The 22,701-nt window shown below is 34.1% G+C and overlaps 2 protein-coding genes across 11 annotated transcripts in view; one reads left to right on the top strand and one right to left on the bottom strand.

Annotated features, from left to right (window-relative positions):
* LOC128208803 (spectrin beta chain-like) overlaps positions 1-12,173 on the bottom strand; it is a 76,399-nt gene extending 64,226 nt beyond the window's left edge. For 4 of the 10 annotated variants that reach the window (XM_052912418.1, XM_052912410.1, XM_052912419.1 and 1 more), the window contains exon 1: positions 4,004-4,331. In XM_052912418.1, the coding sequence (XP_052768378.1) occupies positions 4,004-4,184 (181 nt within the window). In that variant the 5' untranslated portion in view covers positions 4,185-4,331. Of the gene's footprint in view, positions 1-4,003; positions 4,332-5,451; positions 5,605-7,244; positions 7,674-7,716; positions 7,736-7,768; positions 7,906-9,001; positions 9,172-12,035 lie in introns of those variants that run through there. The other 6 variants (XM_052912412.1, XM_052912417.1, XM_052912413.1 and 3 more) reach the window with 5 other exon arrangements.
* On the top strand, positions 4,383-22,358 carry LOC128208805 (leucine-rich repeat protein 1-like). Its single transcript, XM_052912420.1, has 6 exons — positions 4,383-4,957; positions 15,425-15,604; positions 15,920-16,018; positions 16,595-16,795; positions 18,037-18,563; positions 20,065-22,358. Exons 2-6 carry the CDS (start codon positions 15,434-15,436, stop codon positions 20,315-20,317), a joined length of 1,251 nt encoding a protein of 416 aa, XP_052768380.1. The 5' UTR covers positions 4,383-4,957; positions 15,425-15,433; the 3' UTR covers positions 20,318-22,358.
* Positions 22,359-22,701: the final 343 nt, after the last annotated feature.

Here is a 22,701-nt window from a genome sequence, read left to right as displayed (position 1 = left end):
TCCATAAACGCCTTCGTTGGCTAACTGGCCGGTCCTTATAATGTCATATTCTGTCAATCCCACGTTGGTCACAATATATATGAATACATGTATACTTATTTATGCTAACAAGGTTTTAACAAAACACAAAATGTACATAGATAGTATAAACATAGTATATAATATTAGATAGCGTGGAGACAGTGGTTACAAATATCATTCAAATGAATTATATATATATCAGGCCTGATCATTCTTGAGTGGTCACTTTAAACACAAGATCAATGAGTTGTTCAGGAGCTCTTCCTATCTCTGTAATTAAACCATGGCAGCAATCTGCTAGCAATTATCAAACACAAACAGTCAGTAGGATGTTTATACCTTGTGGCTATATCTGCTGCATGGCTATGATTAGAAATATTATCAGGAGAAATTATACATATTCTGCAAGGAAATCATTGGAATCATAATCAGGGGAAATGAAACACATTATCTCATTATGCAGTAACATTAATGAGTGATGGGACTGCATTTACATTAATGGATTGTTGAAAGACAAAATGGAGCGACAGCTGACCTCAGACCTGCCCCACTCATGAAAGTAAGACTAATGGATGAACAGGGTCAAATTCTTACATAAGTTCTGGCAAATCTGCTATATACAATATCAAGTATTTGGGCATGACCAGAGAACATTTTACCGGTGAAGGGCGTGCGTTCAGTGCTTGTCTGAATGTTGGCCACTGCTGTCTTTATGTTTTAATATAAGTCACATACGTAAAATATTAGACCATAAATTTTCATAAGCAAATTTGCTAAGTTACACAAAATCATGTATGCCTACAATTTTCATTTTGATCCAAATGAAGACACAGTCATACATTGAAACAAGATTGATGACACCATCATACATTGAACCATGATTGAAGACACAGTCATTCATTGAACCAAGATTGAAGACACAGTCATACATTGAACCAAATGAAGACACAGTCATACATTGAACCAAATGAAGACACAGTCATACATTGAACCAAATGAAGACACAGTCATAAATTGAACCAAATGAAGACACAGTCATACATTAAACCAAATGAAGACACAGTCATACATTGAACCAAATGAAGACACAGTCATACATTGAACCAAAATAATACACTGTGAGTCATCCATTGAACCAAATGAAGACACAGTCATACATTGAACCAAATGAAGACACAGTCATACATTGAACCAAATGAATACAATTAATGGGAAAGTGAGACAGAAACCTTATTTGATACCCAGGAATGTTAAACATAACAGGCAGAAAACAGATTATACAAAAAAACAACCTGAAACAGCTGAGGCCTCTAAATTAATGCCAGGTTCAAGACAGCGTGAATAATGCAGTGAGTAACCTTGCCTTACAAATCAATGATTACATGGTTGAGCAATGACAGAACACATACACAATACTTACAATATGGCAAAACTTTCCAGTAAGATTAAGAATTAAGGTATAATTAAGAGTTCTGACTGAAAAAGGTTGATCCCAGAATGAAGAACTTCAATGTAAATAGGGTTCTCACTCTCTCATTTGGCAATATTTTCTAAAGTTGACTCTAACATAAACTTAATTGGCTATTGAACACATAATTTTGAGATTTTATATCCTGGAGAATGGAAATTTTATTTTTACCGCCCGCCCCCACTTTTTTCTGCAGCCCCTTAAATTTTATGGACTCAAATGAAAATGCTGAACTAGGATCTGTATTTGCATAATGGTCCGGTACTGACTGTTTATTCATACCTACGATGTCGATGGGTTACAAATGTGTTTGTGGCTTGTCTAAAACATATGTATATAGTCCCCCCCCCCCCCCCCCCGCCCCTATTAAAATATTTATATTGGCCTAAGGCGCGCAAGTATACACAAAAATACAAAATGCCAATGCCGTCAAAAACTGCAATATGACAATAGAAATACTGACAGGTAATTAAAAAATATTCTTCGTTTTAAATGGTATGCCTATACGGCTAACGTTGATTTATCATAGAAGGCAAGGCAGCTCCTGCAGATCAGCAAACAGGAAATCAATGGTGAGTGTTCATTCGCTAGTTCCATTATAGAATTGATACAGCGCCACTATCTGTCTCCAAAGATGCCTGTAAAAGGTTAACATGTCTTAAGCTACTCTCAGACGAGACCGTATTAATAGCTTTACTGCAGTCTGCAACAAGGGGAATGTGGTTTTCACACGAGCAACAAAGGAGCGCTTCAGTGAAACAATGTCTTCAGCTACTTGAATATTTTTGTGTCGAAATTCAATTTGGAAGATTTTTTTCTGAAAAAAATATTAATCTTGAAATCTAAATCAGTTGTTCTGTTACTATTCAACAAGATTAGACTTTGAAATGAACATGCCCGAATTCCTATTTCTGAGCATGGCATAAACATTTTTTATCATTTTGATAACTGTCATACTTTCAGTGTTTTTTTCCACTTTTAAGGGAATGGCGTAAGGGCCCTTTGAAAGAGGAAAAAACTTCTTGTTTTCAAGCCTATTATTCAACAAACCTATCAACATAATCATGAATGGCACTTGTTTGATACATTTGATAAATGTTAAGCTTGGAGTCTTCAATCATTATGCCCCTTCAAATTAAAGGGGATAGTTTTACCTGGATATGAGAAAATAATATACTTTTTCAGGAGGGGAATGGGACTGAATTTTGGCCCCCAAAAAAGGGCTGAACCCCCCCCCCACACACACACACACTGAATTTAATATAATAAATGAAGTCTTAAAATAGCCTTTAAATCAGACAATGTATAAGGTCAAATCTTAAACATGCTTACTTTAAAGTATTGTGATTGTAATTCAAGTCAAGATTTAATTGAATAAGACTCCGCAGGTGCATTTTCTTTACCTAATGAACTGGAGAGTGATCAACGGGCTTTTTAAAGCAAATAAATCATTCAAATATCAGGCCCACACTAAGCCAAGTATACATGTCACATTTGGCAACAGTTGGAAGGTTTATATAATTACTGACTGTTCAACTTGCTCTATAAAATACATGACATTCTTATGACTTTCTTATGGTTAAACAGACACACAACAAAACATGAGAGGCAGAGAATGTGACACAGGACCCTTCAATGATAAAAGAGCAGTAAGCATTCTTGCAATCTATCTGGTATGTAAGTTGAACTATTAATCAAAGATGAACAAGCCCAAATTCTTACACAAGTGCTTAAATGAACTCAAACATATAAAATTCAAATTTTGAGCAGGCCCTGAAAATGTTTTACAATACTTGTACTAATTTTGACCACTGAATTTCACAAAAATGGATTAAGTAATTAGTTGTACATATAGCAATGTTGACATCTAAAATTTGGAATCCTGGATTTAGATCATATCTTCTGATCAAAGTTTATTCTTGCTGTTATGTTAATACCTCAACACACCTTTACAAATGTGGGGAGAACCTGCCAAATAAATGAAAATATTGGACAGAAAAATGAAGACGAAATATAAGCCACTGACTCCCACGTTATAAGGGGATATAGAAAAGCGTGCCCAAAAATATAATTTTTGGTTTAACTAAATGAAAAACCTTGTCTTACAGCAATTATTACAAGCAAATTCATCAAAATTATTGACTTAAGTGAAGGACCTGAGCATTTAGTGAAGTGTTTGCTATAGCTCTAAGTCGGGGTATCAGCTAGACCATGTGTGTCGTTGAAATCTCCTAAACGGCTTAAACAGGCAATGTCCTTGAGTTTTGGCTCTTATTTGCCTTTTAAGTAAACTAATCTGCTACAAAATGATCACATATGCCAACAATTTGTAATTGTTCAGTTCGGTCAAGCTGTCAACAATGAACAGATTTGTAAATGCTCGTAACACATTTGTAAAGAAAAAAGATCTTTTTAAAGATAAACCACTTTGACACGTGACGCATACATCAGGTGAATGAAGAAATGATGAAATGCAAATAGCTCAATTTAAAAAGAAAACTACAATATTTGTACCTGCAAGCTGTTTAATTTTTGTTTTAAAGTATCTTTCGCTTGATTCCGCTGTAGGGAAAGATCGCACCTCGGCCCGTGTATCAGTTTTGAAATATCTGTCCTGGGAATCCACGGACGGGAAGGATTGCAACTCGGACCTTGTAGGTCTCATCTCCGACCTCATTTCTACACCATTCTCCATCTTATTTCCAGTATCAATATTGCACAAATGATTAATTATACAACACCAACTTCACATATAAAGACATATATAGCTGCACACAACGTTTTAAACCAATTTCCGTAACTTCTTACGACAATCTTAACACATTTCCTCTATACTTCAAGACGTGTCCCATTTCTCCACTTGACAAATTAATCTTTATGAAAAATAACAAGTATTTGCCCGTCATACAAACGTTATGTTATCTTCACTATCAAAAAATCATAACTTTAGTTTCATAGTTTTAACTCAAGAAAGGATATACATGAAATGAGATAGCACTGTCACTTAAAACTATATCATTAAACACTAAAATAAGAAAAAAGGTAATCCGATACAAGATTCAACTTCTACAATGCAAATGTAGTGAACCGACAATCATATATTCTAATTAATATTATAATTGATATAAACTGCTGACAACTAGGACAGCACAAGTAGGAACCACGGGACTATAAATACAAGCCATAGAAATCTCGACAACTTGAGCCTCAACTGGAAATTGTGTCACGCCGCTGATGGACTTGATAAAATGTGCGTGCCTGAACACTTGGACAGGTTTGAATGCAAAAACAGTTACAAATGGAATCATATATAATTAACTGTAACAGTATACATGGACTATTTTATGAAGACTGAAGAAACAAGGGCACACTTTCAATACAAACTACAATGTGTTGACAAAAAGATGCAGTGGACTGTTTATGACAGACATGATTAACCAGGATCGAGGTCGTAATGCATATAAGGAGGTATGTGACTTAAGCATATTCATTGTCTTTCTCATGCCAGATAACATGCATGGTTCAGATTTTATCGCCCTTTGCTCCTGTCCAAAGAAAACACCTTTTCTTCTTTTACAAAACTTAGGCCCCAAAGCAGAGTGGTTAACAATACTGGGGAAACAGTGCTGAAATTTTATGCACCAGGGCAGGGGGCCATTTCAATAAAGATCTTAGTCGATTAAAGTAAAAATTTGAAAACATCTTTGGGTCATATTAATGTTATGAAGCTTCAAATTTGAGTAAATTAAACTTCAGCCAGTATTAAATGAACACAAAGGAAATATCAAGCATCAATGTGACATTACAACTAAAATAATTTTTTGAAACGGCCCCCAGATGTTAATTTTATTCAAAATTTCAAATCTGCACAAGCACCCTGTTTTTATTTTTAAAATCTTGTAAAGCATCTTCAACTATTTTTCTCTGGATCAAATATAACAATTGACAAAGAGGGAACTTACCAGCTAAAGCTTTAATTCTGGAACGTTCAAACAGTTTAGCGGAGTTATTTCCCCCTTCAAAGTCATCTTCCATCTGGCCAGACTCCCAGCGCACCCCAGTTTGGGGCATGATCTCTACTTCCGTCATTGTGGCACCCTACCGCCACCTGTTACCTGAAATTATATGAGCAAACAGCTATACAAAATGTGTGTGTAAGCCGATTAATACTCGCACTCGGGTCTTGCCCATTCTGTGAGTGCTCCGATAAGATTGTTTGTTATTTCATGTTTTTGGAGCATAGAGCAAAGACAGAATGTAAACCTGGTAAGAGCTACCCTGGTTCTTTGACATGCACCAGTGTATAGCACTGTCACACGGGACCCCATTTAAGGTCCCTTGCAGAAGACAATAAGTATTTATAGTGCTGATGAGGGGAATCAAACCTGCCACCCCTGGATTGAAAGTCAAGTATGTTACCACTAGATCACAGATCTGCCACAAAGCCTTACCAAAGAGACTCGGGTTCATATACATGAAGATGTTTTCATACCCAAGTCTAAATTATATTTCAATGGTTGAAATTAAAACAAGCATGCATAAGCCCTGCTCTGGTTATTTTTTGCCAGGCTTGCTCAATATCTAAATTATTAAAGCCTGGTTCATTTCAGTTTCTTCAGCCATGTAGAAAATGTTAGTATTTTGGCTTGTGAATTTAAAGGCCAAATTTTGATGACTGCTATAGCCAAAATTGTTAAACAAGGTAATTTAACTTAAACCTTACAATACCAATATGAGACATTTTAGCTGTTTATATGTAAACTTTATCTGAAACTTTGACAATAACAAGCCAGGCAACTACATGTAGGTTTAAAGTACTTTTTTGATAATTGTGAGAAGCCAGCCAATGTGAGCAGTAAAACAAAACAATTTTCTGTATGCTCACTGCTTTAGTTTTACTTGATAATACACTTAAATATGTTAAGAGCTTTTATGTCCAAAAAGGAACACAATCGTGCATGATGCAACCTTATATGTTAATGTTGAATTATTCCATAGGTGGCATTATCAGCAGCGGAAGGTTGCTTTAAAAGTATATACTTATTTAATGTTAATATTTTTTAACATCCCTGAACACTATTAAAAGAAACCAAAGATTTTTTATCAAAAAAGGGTTCAATCAAACGTCCCACAAAACATGTGAATTTAAATAATAACCAGTATAACTATGTAACACATAGTATCGTGTTTATAATATCCAGTACTAAGGCAATAATCATTCTGGAGAGCCATACAGAACTCCTCAGCAATTTCCCATTGGAAACAACCTGGGATGTATGCCTAAACATCAATACACTTATTATTCAAAAATATTAATTAATTGTAGATTTTAACATGTAATGTGTATTATTAGGTTCAAATTGGTTCCCAGTGAGATATTATAGCATTAATAATAAAGATTCCTAAGAGCAAGATCCTTTAAGTAGATCAGGCAGTTAAATGTGAAGAATTCTGAGTTTGTAAACTGTCCGAATGCACCAGATTCTTTTTGATGGAAAATGGCTGAGGTGTTCCAATTGTCTGCAAAACATATTAAGCGCTGTCTTCAATTTAGTCGAAGTGGTTGTTCTAGAATTGGTCCTAAATAGAATGTAGTAATAGTAGACAATCCATGTTCATAATGAGATGTTTAATTTGATGTCATTATTGGTGCATTTCAAAGCATATTATGTCAATTACGACCCTTATCTGTAGCTCTGATTCTATCTCATAATTAAAACAGTAAATAATAATTATAAACTCTTTGAAAAAATACCTGTTTCGGAAGTTGAATACAAAACTAGCTAAACATCACAACTCCAAAGGGAGAAAACGTAAGTCCTTACAGGTAACAACTAGTTAACACTGTTTGGCATTCCCACACAACTACCTGCTTGTAATAAATTATTAAATATCCTAGCTAAATAACACTGCACATAATATCTGCACAACTGAATCGAGGAGCAGTATATTCAAACACAAACAAATATTCCAAAATGATTCATCAAAGTCAAACTTAATACAAGAGCAAACATCAATCTGTTGGGTGTATTTATGTATTAAATCCACATTATCATGAAAAAGATGTTAAAATTTCCGCATATAATCCAGTTTGATTTTTTCTCATTCCAAAAAATAAACGCAGGAATTGAGTTATTCGCCCAACTGTCAGGTAATGTTTAACCCTACACAGAGAGAGAAGTAATATTTGCTTCACCCTGTGAATTCATCTGATAAGAAAACTCCACCTTTGGCTAGAGATGTAGATATGAAAAGGCCCAGCCACACTGAAACACTCACATTGTTGATCTCAATAAATAAATTCCATCTGGGTTCTTCTGGTTTTGCAGACCGACTCTGTAATAATAATTACCCACAGCCTCTGCTTATGCCGCAGTGAGTCACACTGTTCAATATGCAAAATCAATATGCTTCCCCACCGTAATATTGGGTTTAACCTTCACTGCAAAGGGAGGTAAAAACTTATTTCAGCTGCTTATTCTTAAATCTATTTATTTAAAATACCAATATACAGCTATTACGCAGTCTTCAGTAAATTCACAATCAAAATATTTTCGTAGTCAACCTTGTTAACTTTAATGTTTTATTTGTATTTGCACCAATAGACAGCTGACTTGCATGAAAATCATAATTGTCTATACAAATATGTACATATTTCTCGCTCCAACGCTTGCTCACAAATGACTAAGTATAACTCAGACGGCCTTGTAAGCCAATTTTGATATCAATTTAAATGTCTGTAAAGCAGAACGCTACACAAATTCAAAATCCATTCTAAGGGTAAAAATTTATTACTATTGTATTATTTAGTTACGGAACCAAAAAGTTATATATAATATAATAATAATATAGGTAGAAATTAATTAAAACTATTATATTCAAGTTATATTACATATTTCGGTTTTCCATTAGCAGAATCTATTAAATGTCAATACCAACAATGAAACATCAATTGAGTTTAGTTTTCTTGCATAAATAATACATGTATAATGGAAACTACAAGGACAATAATTAAATGAAAACTACCAGTAGCCGAAAAATATCAACCCTATTTAGAGGCTTTCTGCTTTTGTGTATGAAATGGACTAAACGACACTGAATGAGAGACACAAATACATGTAAAAACGCTACAAACAAACCACACATCAATAAATGATGGGAACACCAGAATTGAAACTAAAAATGAATGATAATCTATTTTAGATCATACATGAAGGAAAATGAATTAGTCTGGGTTAAACAATCTTAAAAAAATTGAGGAGGAGCCCCAAATCACCCTTCCATGCCTCCCTGTCTTGCCACTTTGCTGTTTGTGAAGTACAGCGCTTTGATTTTCCAAACCTGCCCTTTATCCTCCTGCCCTTTTTAAATCCTGACTGGATCACATTGTAATATGTCATGGGACATAATGACCTTGTTCACACAACTAAAGCAAAATAACCTGATAACAACATGAAATTAGTTTTCATTTTTTTTTTAAATATCTTAATGAGGGTATATAAGTAAACTCACTTTGATAAGTCGCAACTGCTGTTACTAAAAAAACACTAAAATTGTAAATCCAATCCACAGATTTCATATAAAATTCCAAGCAAAGATGTTCACATTTTAAACTACAAACACAAATTAACTGCTAGCTGAGGGGAGGAAGCCCGTCTATACCATTAACCTGGGTATGTGTGTTTCTCCTGATCTACAAAGTGAGCCTCACCATCTTTCTGATTATCTCAATTTGTGTGATATTTTCTGCATTCTTTGTTCCCATGGTAACAGCTAGACATTCACAGAGGTGTATTCTTGTATATAGTTTTTTTATTTCAAGAGAGAATAGAGGTAGAGGTCCATATGTTCATATTTATTGTCATTGATAATTTTTCATTTCATCACCACCATCATACATGTACATCATCGTATTATTGAGACATTGCTCATTATTTTTATTTATTACAATTTATTTAAAATATACTCTTATTTCTGTATGGTACCAGATTTATGTCATTAGAATATTTTTATATTACCGTATTGTACCAATTTAACTTGTTGTAGTGTGTTGTCGTACCATATTTTCTTGCTTAGAATATTTTTATGTTACAGTACCTTTTTTCCTTAGAATATACATTAGTACCATATTTACTTAGAAAGCACATTTGCTGGTGTATACATACTGTACCATATTTACTCTCTTAGAATTTTTATTTCTTATGTTATTGTACCAAAGTTTAAAAGTACTTGCAGATGCATCTTCAACATTAGTAATGCAAGTTGAAATGTTCAAATAGCTTTCATTACTACTCTACATCACTTTTTAATGTTAGTGTACCATTGCTGTTTTGTCTTTGAATGTCATCAGTTAAATTTGACTATTATAATGATGTTGATGATTCATGGTGGTGGTGGTGGTGATGATGATGATGATGAGAATGATGTATTTTTTTTATAAGGATAAACTGTGAAGAAATAGCTATAACTGGCTAAGATTAAATAATGTGCAAAAGATTTCAAGTTGTGTCAGGCCAAGGCCAAACAATTTATCTTACATAGGCTAGGGGTTTCGAAACACTTCAATAGTACATCCTCAGGAGAGAATTATTACATAATATATATTGCAAAATTATTTATCTAAATTCCCCCCTGCTGGTCAAGAACTAATCTAGGGGTCTTTAAGCAATGTCATGTCATGTGCTACAGTGGAAGATTTTCTGAAGAGATTGTAGAGCTGAAGACAGAGAGATTATAACCCTTTTGAGTACACACATTTGTTCATCAATGTGCTTGGTGTAAATAGCCAGTATATAGGTGACATTGCTTTTGTTTTGACTAGAACCAAATACAATTTTGCAAGATTTCCAGTTTCAAGCGCCAGACAGGGAAGCTGTTGGTACTATTTTCAACTCCAGCTTGATGAGAGAAAGCAAGTGCTGTCTACATCTCTTGGCTAGGGCAGTCAATTGGAGATCACAAAATATCTGGGGTCCTATCCACATATCCCTTCAGACCTCTCAAACTGGAATCCAAAGCTTAACTGCTGAACTCTGGCCTCTTTAATATTATTTTGCTGATCTAGGCATGCATGACTTTTTACTCATGTCAAGAGTGCTGACAAAAGGTTAACCATGCTTAATTAACTTAATCAACTGATTCAGAACACTTCATGTTCAGCATGTAAATACAGAATACAAAAGTGTCAAATCATTATACCAGTAAGTACACTGGCTCAAGCTGAATCCCTGCACGGCTGTCATAAATACCTTCCTTATCCTAAAATTAATAAGCAGGATTAGTGGTGACCATTTAATTGAAAACTACTTTGTGATCCTATTATTTAAATACCCTTCACACATAAAACATAACATACTCGAATAAATACTGAAGTAAACATGGTAAGAAAAAGTGCTCCCAGTGTGTGGCTTAAACCCACGAATGCAGGAACACTAGCCCAGTGGTCTAACCAACTGAGCAGCTGTTTCTAACACTATTCACTCCTCCCCCATTAACCCATGCAACGTTAAACAAACACCAACAGATCCCTTCAGGGAAAAGCATGCTCGATCCTAAAGGGGTCCACTGGTCTTTATAAACAGTAAATTCTCTATCCACACAGAACCCAGGCTTTGCTAATTTGCATATTAACATACATACTATGGACGTACTACCGTCTATAACAGAATGTTATACTAAGAATGCACATTCGCCACCCACAGCAAACCGTTTCACTAATCCGCCGATACAGCGGACCTTTACACTACTTTCCCCTCTGAAAAGACTCGTCCCGAGTCTTGGTCTGGGAATCTTATGGGTTAGGCAACTCCGTTCCAGCAGTTGTCAATATCCCACCGCTGCCACCATTTGTACATGCTACATCAAAACAAACACCAACAGATACCTTTAGGGAAAAGCATGCTCAACCCTGAAGAGGACCGCTGGTTTTTATATACAGTAAATTCTCTAAATTCACACAGAACCCAGGCTATGCTAATTTGCATATTAACATACATATTAACATATGTATTACGAACATAATTCCATCTATAACCGCCTACAGCGGACCATTACACTTATCCGCCGCCTACAGCAGACTGTTACAGCACTCTTGTCATTAACCACTGTCATTATTAAAGAAAACCTGGAAGAAAGTGAGCCTGGTGTGGGGCTCGAATTTGCCCCGGCTCTATCACTAGCACAGTGCTCTATCCATCTGAGCAAAGTGGTGGCTGATTTTTCCCATCACATGCTATGATCCTTCTCATGCGATTTTATTTATTATGATTAAAACTAGACATATTACTCAATAATGTTTAGAAACAGAAGCCAGTATGAAGGTACATATATGTGCATAGTTCATTATATGTATTAGTAAATGAAAGTTCACAAAAAGGACATAATTTTTTGATGAAAAAAATGCCGATTTCTCAGAAATTTGCAAGAAATCAATTTCCGCCATCTTGTCAACATTTTCGGATATCGAGCCCCAGATTTTCCGCCACTAAATGCGTTGACGTTTTCCAAAATATATGTTTACAATTGCAAATTAATAAAACTTATTTACCATGTACAAAAACGGGACTTTAGAACAGTTTTAATGCCGAGTTTCCTCAACACAAATATCCCTCTTAGTTGCACCTTTCTGATTTCCTGTGTACCGACGCTATCCGAAATTTGTTTACATGTTTTGCAAATATAACACATGCATCTTATCTTAATTTCGTCAATCAATCAAAACAAACAAGATAGAGAAAATCGTACGGTAAGGTGGATTTTGTTTGTCAATAAAAAGGGACTGATTTGGTATTTATTCACGGACTATATTCTTTACCTTTCAGGTGCGAATGAATATATTTACACCTAAAAGTAGTTCTTAAAAACCTGTGCCTTACCTGCAAGGCTACACTACACCTTTCCGATGACGCATAGTTGGGTACGTGTTAACTGCCCCTTACACTGCTTGACAGGTGAAATGAACCGACCATAGGCCTAAAAACCATGGTTTCTAAACGAAACCTTCATCTTACACCATTGTTGTCGTTTGTAAGCCTTTAGTTATATATAAACTATTTCGGTCACTGAAATGTGAGATCTAGTGAAAACAAAATTATTTCAACCATGAAATCATTGCATAAGCCAAATACGGCTTATATGGGCTAAAAAATTCTTTCATCTTTAACTTTCATAATTCAAGCGCATTTTGAGTTGCGTATGAATTTTATTTTAAGCATCTATCAAAGATGTCTTGGAATTGTTTGTTGTTTTTTAACAGATAAAAGAGACATTTTCTCATGTAAACCCATATATTTATTTCACGTAACTTTTGTTCTAAACAATTAAAACCAGTCGGGCAATTTATTTATGCACAACTCAACAGATATATTATCGAGTGTTTTTTGTGTTGAGGATTAAAAGAAAATTAGCACTAAATACGGTACAAAATATTTTTTCTTAAATCATGTTGTTGAGATATCACTAAAAGATCAATACAAACACACCTGGAGAAATATTGTAAATGAGTCTCCAATTTACAATTTAAATATAACATTAACAAAATTGATTCATACCTGCTGACCCATATTATTTTGTATGTTTCACTTTCAATGTAAACTTATGTATGTGCGTCTTTAAGGATATACATTCCAAATGGAAACCTCCATTGAATAATGTTGAATAATACATAGCGCAATTGCCTAATCAGGTTTTAGGCATTTTTTCTGTCATGGGTTTAAACCCCAACGTGACCACATTTTTTTTTAGTTTTTTTTTTACACATTTCAGAATGTATTAAAACTGCTTTGTTGGAAAAGTATACAAACAGCCATTTATGTTTTCCTAGATACCAATAAATTGCAAATGTTGAATTTCAAATTGCAAATGTTGAATTAAGACATGGAACGGACAATCGTTAAACAACATATTTTTTATTATTTTAATCTTACTCCAAGCTGCCACTAATGAAAACCATTTCATTATTATGTATACACGTTTTTATCGTCTTTTTTTACTAACATATGATCACACAGTTTTAAACCATTTATTTTTAAGAACAGAACAGAATATTTATTCGACTTAAGCATAACATGCTTATCGTCATAATAACACATATACATACAAAAAAACGTATATATATGGCATGCAACAATTTTATCACATAGCATATTATACGATAAATTCATTAGATTTTATTAATTCTGGGATTTAAATGGTGAGAATGAATTTATATTAGATCATATATTTTCAATTGAATATTACATAAAATCGGACGTTATTGAAGATTGATCAAACAGTAATTATGTATTGGTTATGTATATAACCACATATATGACTGCGTATAATGGGTAATAAAAGTGCATTAGATTACATCGTAAGGACAAGGAAAATGATGCAAACATGTACACAAATAACAAAACATAGGGGAAAATACATCCACCAAAATATGAGTTTATACCCTATCAAAATAAGATAGAAAACATCCATGACACATTAATTATATCAACGAATCACGAAGTTTGAACGCCTTATCACGATACATTGGTTGTTTTCTAATGAGTGTTTTATTACTACTTTGCATCAATAAAGTATATTTCATCAAACTAATGTGAGTATAAAATATAAAAGTACTTAGGAATATACTTGCGGACTGTGTGTGGTGAGCATAGTTTAAAACAATAACTTCGTCGTATCTTTGATTTTTTTTGCATCAGGTAATCTTAATTGTATTCCTTCGTCTGCAGATAGAGTTTGGGTCCCTTATGATTGAAGTACTTGGGGTTCACCTATTGGTTTATTATTATTTGTTTTATTATTAAGTTTCTTCAAGTTAATGCAGACTTTCATAAGATTTACCTTTTACATTTTTACTTTATTCGGGATTGTTGTGATAAAAGTGAGGCTATGCACACAAACTGGTTTAAGCCCCCAAGTAAATTTACATTTTACTGACCGTTCCAAGGCGGTACCTAACAATCCGTGATAAACATACCTATTTTTTTTTTACATATATATCACATATATATATGTACTGTGTTGTTTGTGGAGTTTTGAGCAGTTGTTCCATGTTTCTTGCTTGTGATTGTTTTTTTTCTTTGCGTTTACACTGTGCCAACGGTGTGAAAAAAGTTATCCTTTTTGTTTTTTGGTACAAGTTTTGTGACTAGTCTTACCAAACAGGGAACTTAGATTTTCCCGGACTTTTTGACGTTTAAGAGGGCAATCTACCGCAATCTTATTGTTACCTCGTCAGTGTGTGATTTTATAACGTACTCGTATCAGTTAAATTGTTTTGTTGGTTTAATACTTAAGTGCAGCTAATATATACGAAACATACACACGATTTGACGCTTTACCAGTAGTATTCTTGTATTCAAATTTCGGATTATGTTTTATCCGAATTACTAGGGATTGTTTACAAAACATGCGAATGACTAGAGATTGTTTACATTATTGGCCTTTGTGTGTGGTCGGCAAGATTGTACAAGAAAGTTTGCACCCATTTTATTATTATTTATAATGATTTAAAGGACAAACTTCATTTTGTATCATCATGCAGAGTTGGTTGTCTTGTACTTAGAAGAAATGGTTGCACATAGTTTAACCATTCCTCCACCATGTGCACATGGTCTTTGGCCATTTATTTAAGACAGATATTCTGTGCAACAGCATTTTTTTTAAATTATTAAAGTACTCTTAGCTGCTGTTTAGCAGCTTTAATCTCCACGCCACTCCAGCAATCGAGAGTGCTATTACACAAGATACAATATATAGCGATACCACATGACTCTACAGAGCAAGTTGGGAATGCAATGCCCTGATTGTTTTGAAAATTTTGTGATTCAAATTTGATTAAATGTCAAAGCTTCAACTGTGTTATCTCTTATATAAAATTATGTTAAGTGGAGTCTTTTGAGAGACTTTTTAATATTTTTCTTCATATTCATTATAAATTCATAGGACTAAGAGATGAGGCTAACATGTGATGTAGAGGTATTGGATCGGATGTTGGCAACTGCAAACTTGAGGAAAGCGAGCAAACCTGTCCGAGCCCAGATGGCAATTGGTCGCAGCTCGCCATCGAACAATGTTTACATGATGATCTGTACAACGAAGGACAAAAGCGGTACAAAATATCAGGTTGGGGACAGAGCAGTTTATTAATTGACTCCTCATCGGTTTTAAAGGGAAAATATGTGGCCATATCAATATGGATTGATGTACAAATGATACCAGTGACAATACAAAATCTCTGATTGAGTATCCAGGCCCATAACTCTGACTTTGATAATTGTGAAATTATTTCCCTTGTTTTGTTAAAAGTTGTTTGCTCCGCAGCACTTTTGTTAAACCTATGTGAAAATTACACTTAATCTGCTATTAAATGTTATGAAATTATGGACAATGCATTTTTCATTTCATTTGAAGAGGTTTTAATAATGTCTTACATTTCAGGTTCAGAACAATTTGGACAGAGTTTTCACAAAGTTTGTAGCAGAAGGCAAGGCCACTATTAGGCTTAAAAACCCTGAAAAGGATATTTGTATAAGCAAGGTAATTCATAAGGTCGTAGATTTTCATATTTCCGTTCCAAAATTAATATATTATGGCTTTAACCGTTACTAATGGTTAAAGAAAAATGCATAAAAAATCAATTTTTGAACTTAAATGTAAAAATCTAATTTTTGTCAGCAGTCTTGTATCACTGGTTTCCATGGATTTTTGCAAAAATTGGCTCGTTCGAAGTCAAAAATTAAAAAAAAATGTCAAAACGTTCAATCTGTGAGAGTGCAGCTTTAAGCATTTAGACAAATTTATTTTAAGAAACAAAATACTTTTTTTTCAACTTTTATCATCGTTACAAACCATTTTACAAAGCCATTTGGACAAAGTATAAAACTCAACTGGTCAGTTTAAACAAAAATAAACTTTTTCAAACATAATTACATGTGTATTCAGAAGTTGCATAAATTTTTGAAAAAAAAATACATGATTTTCTCAGTTTTGCTTCTCTCGAAAAGTTTTAAATTTGCAACACCACTCTGTGAAAAGGATAAAGTATTGTTTAATATATTTTCCTGACCTTATTTACAAGCGAAATGAAACAATCAACTGTACTTAACATTTCAGGCAGATGTTATACAGCTAAAAAGTTTCCTGAATGTACTTCGACAAGTAGTTCAAGGGAAAACACTCGACAAGACGGTATTCTCAGTTCTTGCACCTGTTACAACCAAGAAAATAGAGCGACCCAAAACAGTGATGGTTATCACAACAAAGAAAAACTATCCCCTGACTACGAACTTTCCATCTACTTTAGAAACATTACAGGTATTGCATAACTCAGCCATGACTTTGTTACTGTTTCTGGGATTTAAAGTGCCATGGAATGGTGCATCTTGCATAAAAGTTGTGCTATCATCTAAAGGTAAAATAAATATTAATGTTATATTATACCTTACATAAATGTGTCCCTTCTTTGTATATATAAAGTTGATCGGTCCATATATCTCTGTATTTTGATATAAATATTACATCACTGGACCATATAATATTTTTGTCCGGTCTGGACCTTGCCAACAATTTAATATGGATCGATGAGGTCATACAACTGGTAAGTGCAGCTTGCTGTTTTCACAAAAGTGAAAAAAAATGGCAAGTAAACATGATTTGCTTTGATCAATGAAAGAAATTTAAAGTGCTTTTGAAATATAGAATGGTAATATAAAATGTTTGGTATAATATAACAAACATTTACACACCACTGCTGACGCCTCGGTCTTACATTTCTGGTTGCTGACTGGCCGGTCCTTTTGATATCATATGACCTTCAGTGCTGTGTAATATTTCTTAAATATGACATATACATTGGTTATTATCAGGAGATGACCCCTATTGATTTTTGTTGAAGGTCAAGGTCATGGTGAGATTTACTAGGGAAAAAATATCGCTTTCTTTTCCAATCAATTTATTTGGTGAAGAATCTTCAAACTTGGTATGCACATTGGTCATGCTCAGTAGATGACCCCTATTGATTTTGGGGTCAAAAGGTCAGAGGGCAAATAAAGGAGACATATACTAGAAAAATAGCGGGTGCTTCTTTTCCTGTCAAAACATTTTGAAAGACTTCTACAGCTGTAGAGTCTCCATATCGTATAGAATGCACATAGATCATGGTCAGTAGGTGGCCCCCTATTTACTTGAAAAGTTATAAGCACTCCAAGAGGAGACACATCTGATTTGTGTGCGGATGTGATCATAAAACTGGTGTATAAAGTACTTAAAAATATATGCTGAGTGAATGTTCTCTGAAAGCTCTTATGGTAATGCTTTTAAATGGTATATGTTATTTGACCACTGACAAACAAAGTTTGAAAGGGTATATTGGAGTCACCCTGTAGTTGGTCGGTCTTTAAAGCACAGTGAGAGGAAGTGCAGTGTACAAGAACCATAACCCTATCAACAGCATTGTCATTTTTAGGTGGGATCTCTAAATATTTCAATGCCATTTCCTATCAAGGTGGCTGTGGGTATATTAATCACATTCACTGATAGTTTGTTTTTGTTTTCAGGTGAATGATTGTAACATGAGGAGAATAGACAGCCGAATATTCCAACTACGAAACCTGGTAAGCCTCGATCTCAGCGACAACAGTCTCAATGACGTCCTGGATGGGATTGGCAGTCTGCAGATGCTGGCTGAGCTAATACTGAAAAATAACAAATTCCAGAAATTTCCTGTAACTATATGTAAACTGAAGACATTGCAAAAAAGCCTAAGTCTGCTAGACTTGAGTGATAATCAGATACGGCAGTTGCCTGTGCAGATTTGCGAACTCACGAATTTGATGACATTAAAAGCTGATAACAATGTTATAGAACAGATACCTCCGACTATTGGTCGTTTACAAAATTTGAAATCTGTGTCACTAGCAGGAAATAAATTGACGGTGTTGCCCGCAGGATTTATGAGATTGAGACTTGAGAATGTTGATCTCTATGGAAACAGTTTTATTATTACGGAGAATGAGACTACCGCGGATTCTGTTGATGTGCCTACATTGCTGGAATGTGCTGCCAGATATGTTAGAAAATACAGGTATAACATGAACTCGATATTATCATCACTGCTAATGTCAGAAACACCCAAACACAGTGGTTTTCCTGAATAATGCTTATGTTGTAAATTGGCATTTAAGGGATAATGGTAAAATTATCAAAATTATTTGACCTAGAGTCTTAAACCTTAGAGGCATGTTCTTGAGTTGATTAAGTAGTGCACCTGGGGTTTGGTTTGCAGCTGCACATAGTAAGGGGAGAGTTATGGCCCTTTAATTACCAAAAATGGGAATTTTTCGAACTTGTCATTCAAAACTTCAAAACTATATGACTAGAGTCATGAAACCTTTATGTTATGGGTTATTTTGTTGGGGCGAATAAGCTGTGTAACTCAGGGTTATGTTTGCAGTTGCACATAGTTAGGGGAGAGTAATGAAACTTGGCAAAAAATTGCATTTTTAGCTCAACTATTCGAAGAATATATGGGCTATACTACTCGCGTCGGCCTCGGCGTCCTGTTAAAGTTTTAGGGCAAGTTGGGATTTTCACTTATATGTCCAATACCCTACATTCAATTGACTTAATACTTCACGCAGTTGTTCAGGGCCATCACATGATGAGATTAGATAACTCCATATTATTCTTGTCACAGATTATGGCCCCTGATTGACTATGGAACTTAGGTTAAAGTTTTAGGGCAAGTTGGAATATTTATTAATAACTTCTATATCCTGTGATTGACAAACCAAGATTTTATATTGCAATTTTGACATATTTTACTGACTTCTTTGGGTTGGGAACTGGTGTAAACATTACCTATGTCACTTGAGGCAAGTGGGCATATCGATGTCCTATGGACACAATAATAGTTTTAAATTAAGATAAAGGTGGCTTCAATATAAATTTGGTTCGAGGCAGCGAGTTTTTACACTCTTCATTCAAGAGGATGTAACAGGAATCATCCATTGCAATGTTCACTTCAAAATTATTTTCTCTATAACCTTATATCTCAGATGAGCTCAGTGAACACCACTCAAGTTATTCCCTTTAATTGTCCAAAATAGACTTATTGACCTTGGCTGCATTTTAACTCGTGCAAAGTTTAGCCTATCATCACCAAACTTGGTTGCATTGTTTTTTTGCGTAACCAATACTTGTATAATTGTGTGTACTTAGTACTGAGTCTTGAATTATATCCCTATAAGGAGTATAGTGTCTCATACCACAAACAGATTGCTGTAGTCGCTTATTCATGATGAATTTATAAGTCTATTGAATAGTCAGAGTTGGACCAAATTCTATGGCCCTGTCCGAATTCTTAACTGACCAATGTTTAGCCTTTGATCATTTATTATCAATAAACTTGCTAACTATGTTCAATAACAGCATAAACGGCTGTCTTTTGTTTTCCCCTTTAGATAAATTATCTGGTATTTTAACATAGATGAAATATCTTTATTTAGAACAAGAAAGTTTTGAAGATTTTTAGTCAGGAAACAATTCAAAGAGTGTTTCAATTATCTAATAACCTCACTTTCCAGGCTACCCTACTCTGAGGAAGACCTCCATCCGCACCTGTGTCGATACCTTGACTCTGCGCGCGTGTGTTGGTGTGGGAGCTTCTGTTTCCAAGGCAGCGTGGGATACACGCGCATGGTGGACCTCCGCGCTGTCACCTCAGCCATTACTGCAGTGGACACCACTGGCAGGACGGCTGTACCTGTACAGGGCTACCTCTGTTCACCTCAGTGCTTGAATAAGTTTAAGACTGACCCTAATGCTTATTGGAAGTGATGTGAACAATATAACAATAGAACTGATTATTTTGTGGTCATCATAATGGTAATATTTACATAGAATAAATACATGAAAAAGAAAAAATACATGAGAGAGAAAAACTATGTTTTTTCAAAGAATAAATACATAAGGAAACTACGTCCTCCTCAATGAAAAAACAAATATGAGGGAAAATATGTTCTCCACATAGAACAAATACATGAGGGAATTATATTCACCTTAATGAATAGATAATTCGTAAATTGAGGGAAATATGTTATCCAAATAGAATATATACATAATGGAAATTCCATATGTTCACCTCATAGAATAAATACATGAGGGAACTATGTTCACATCATGGAGTAAATACATGAGGTAAATCTGTTCACACGAGAGTGAATACATGAGGGGAAATATGATCTCCTCATAGAATAAATGTAGAAGGGGAATATGTTCACCTCAGAATGAATACATGAAGGAAATATGTTCTCCTCATAGAATGAATACATGAGGGAAATATGTTCTCCTCATAGAATGAATACATGAAGGAATTATGTTCACATCATGGAGTAAATACATGAGGTAAATCTGTTCACATCAGAGTAAATACATGGGGGAAATATGTTCCCCTCATAAAATAAATGTAGAAGGGGAATATGTTCATATTATAGAATAAATACATGAGGGAAATATGTTTTCCACATGGAATGAATACCTGAGGGAAATATGTCTGAACAAGTTAATAACTAAATCAAATGCTTACTGAAAGTGATGGTAAAAACATCAACAAAACAAATGGGTTTGATAAATCAAACCGACTAAGTTGAGTATGGGGTTAGTTGGGATCACAGTGCCTCAATTAATCAAGGACTGACTGACGCTGTTGCCCATTGGAATTGTTTATTGACAAAAAGGCTACAAGGCTAATAAGCTACTAATAGTACTAAAATTGTAACAGCAGCTAATTAGTTTCCTTGAGTAGACATCTAAGAATGAAATACTCTACCAATGTGTTCAAAATTACATATAATCATACAATGTGTTCAAAATTACATATAATCATATAATGTGTTCAAAATTACATATAATCATACAATGTGTTCAAAATTACCTATAATCATACAATGTGTTCAAAATTACCTATAATCATACAATGTGTTCAAATTTACATATAATCATATAATGTGTTCAAAATTACCTATAATCATATAATGTGTTCAAAATTACCTATAATCATATAATGTGTTCAAAATTACCTATAATCATACAATGTGTTCAAAATTACCTATAATCATACAGTGTGTTCAAAATTACCTATAATCATACAATGTGTTCAAAATTACATATAATCATACAATGTGTTCAAAATTACATATAATCATATAATGTGTTCAAATTTGCCTATAATCATATAATGTGTTCAAAATTACCTATAATCATATAATGTTATCAAAATTGCCTATAATCATAGGGTGTTAGGCAGTTTATCTCTACAATTGCAATTCCTCATGGAATCTGACTTGCAAATAAGCTATATTTGTAGTTCCCGGATAGTTCCATTTGAACCTTGATGTTAACTGTTAATGCCTTAAGGAAACTCTGTACAAGGTTTGGTATCATTTGAAAAGTATTTGCTTGCTGATTAAGAAAACAAAATTATGTCTTAAAAATAACCGAAAGAAAAAGTGGCATTTCTCCGGTTTCCCTCCACAACACAACTTTCAAGACCACACTCTCGCGCAACATTGTGCCAACAAGAGTGACTAAGTATAAAAAGATATAACTTTGTTGTAATATAAATCAAATCAAAACTAAGAATATTATGAATAAAATTATTACAGTTGTTATATTTGTTCTTTATTTGGACTGAAATTGCGAGTAAATGACATTTTAAAATCTCTTGAGGCCAAAGAATTTTTTGCTACTTACATATATATATATATTTGTGTGTCTGATACCTTAACAGTTCATGGATGCTGTTAGTCAATGTACTTATTCTTACATGTACTATGTGTGCTACCCAGTATATGTTGCTTGAAATAAACATGTATACATACATGCTTTGTTGGGTGTAAGTTCTTTAATGTAGTGAACATCATTTCTCTTATTATTTTTTTTACTTTTGGTTGTTAATGAATTATATATTATAAAAGTTCAATATATAACATAATCTGAACAGATAGTCATTTTGAGTAGAAAAAAGTGGAAGTATTTGCTATTGTGAGTTGGCGTTGCATGATTAGGAGACACAGAGGGTAAAGTGTGAAAGAAATTGGATCAAGGTCATGCATTCATGAAATTGAGTCAAGGTCACTGCTAATGAAATAGGATCAAGGTTACTTTTAATGAAATTGGCAAATGAGGTTACTGTTAAGGAAATTGGATCAACGTCATTGTAA

The sequence above is a fragment of the Mya arenaria genome, chromosome 11 (assembly GCF_026914265.1).
Source record: "Mya arenaria isolate MELC-2E11 chromosome 11, ASM2691426v1".
NCBI lineage: Eukaryota > Metazoa > Mollusca > Bivalvia > Myida > Myidae > Mya > Mya arenaria.
The sequence above is the reverse complement of the archived record's forward strand: the minus strand, read 5'-3'. Positions and strand labels throughout refer to the sequence as shown.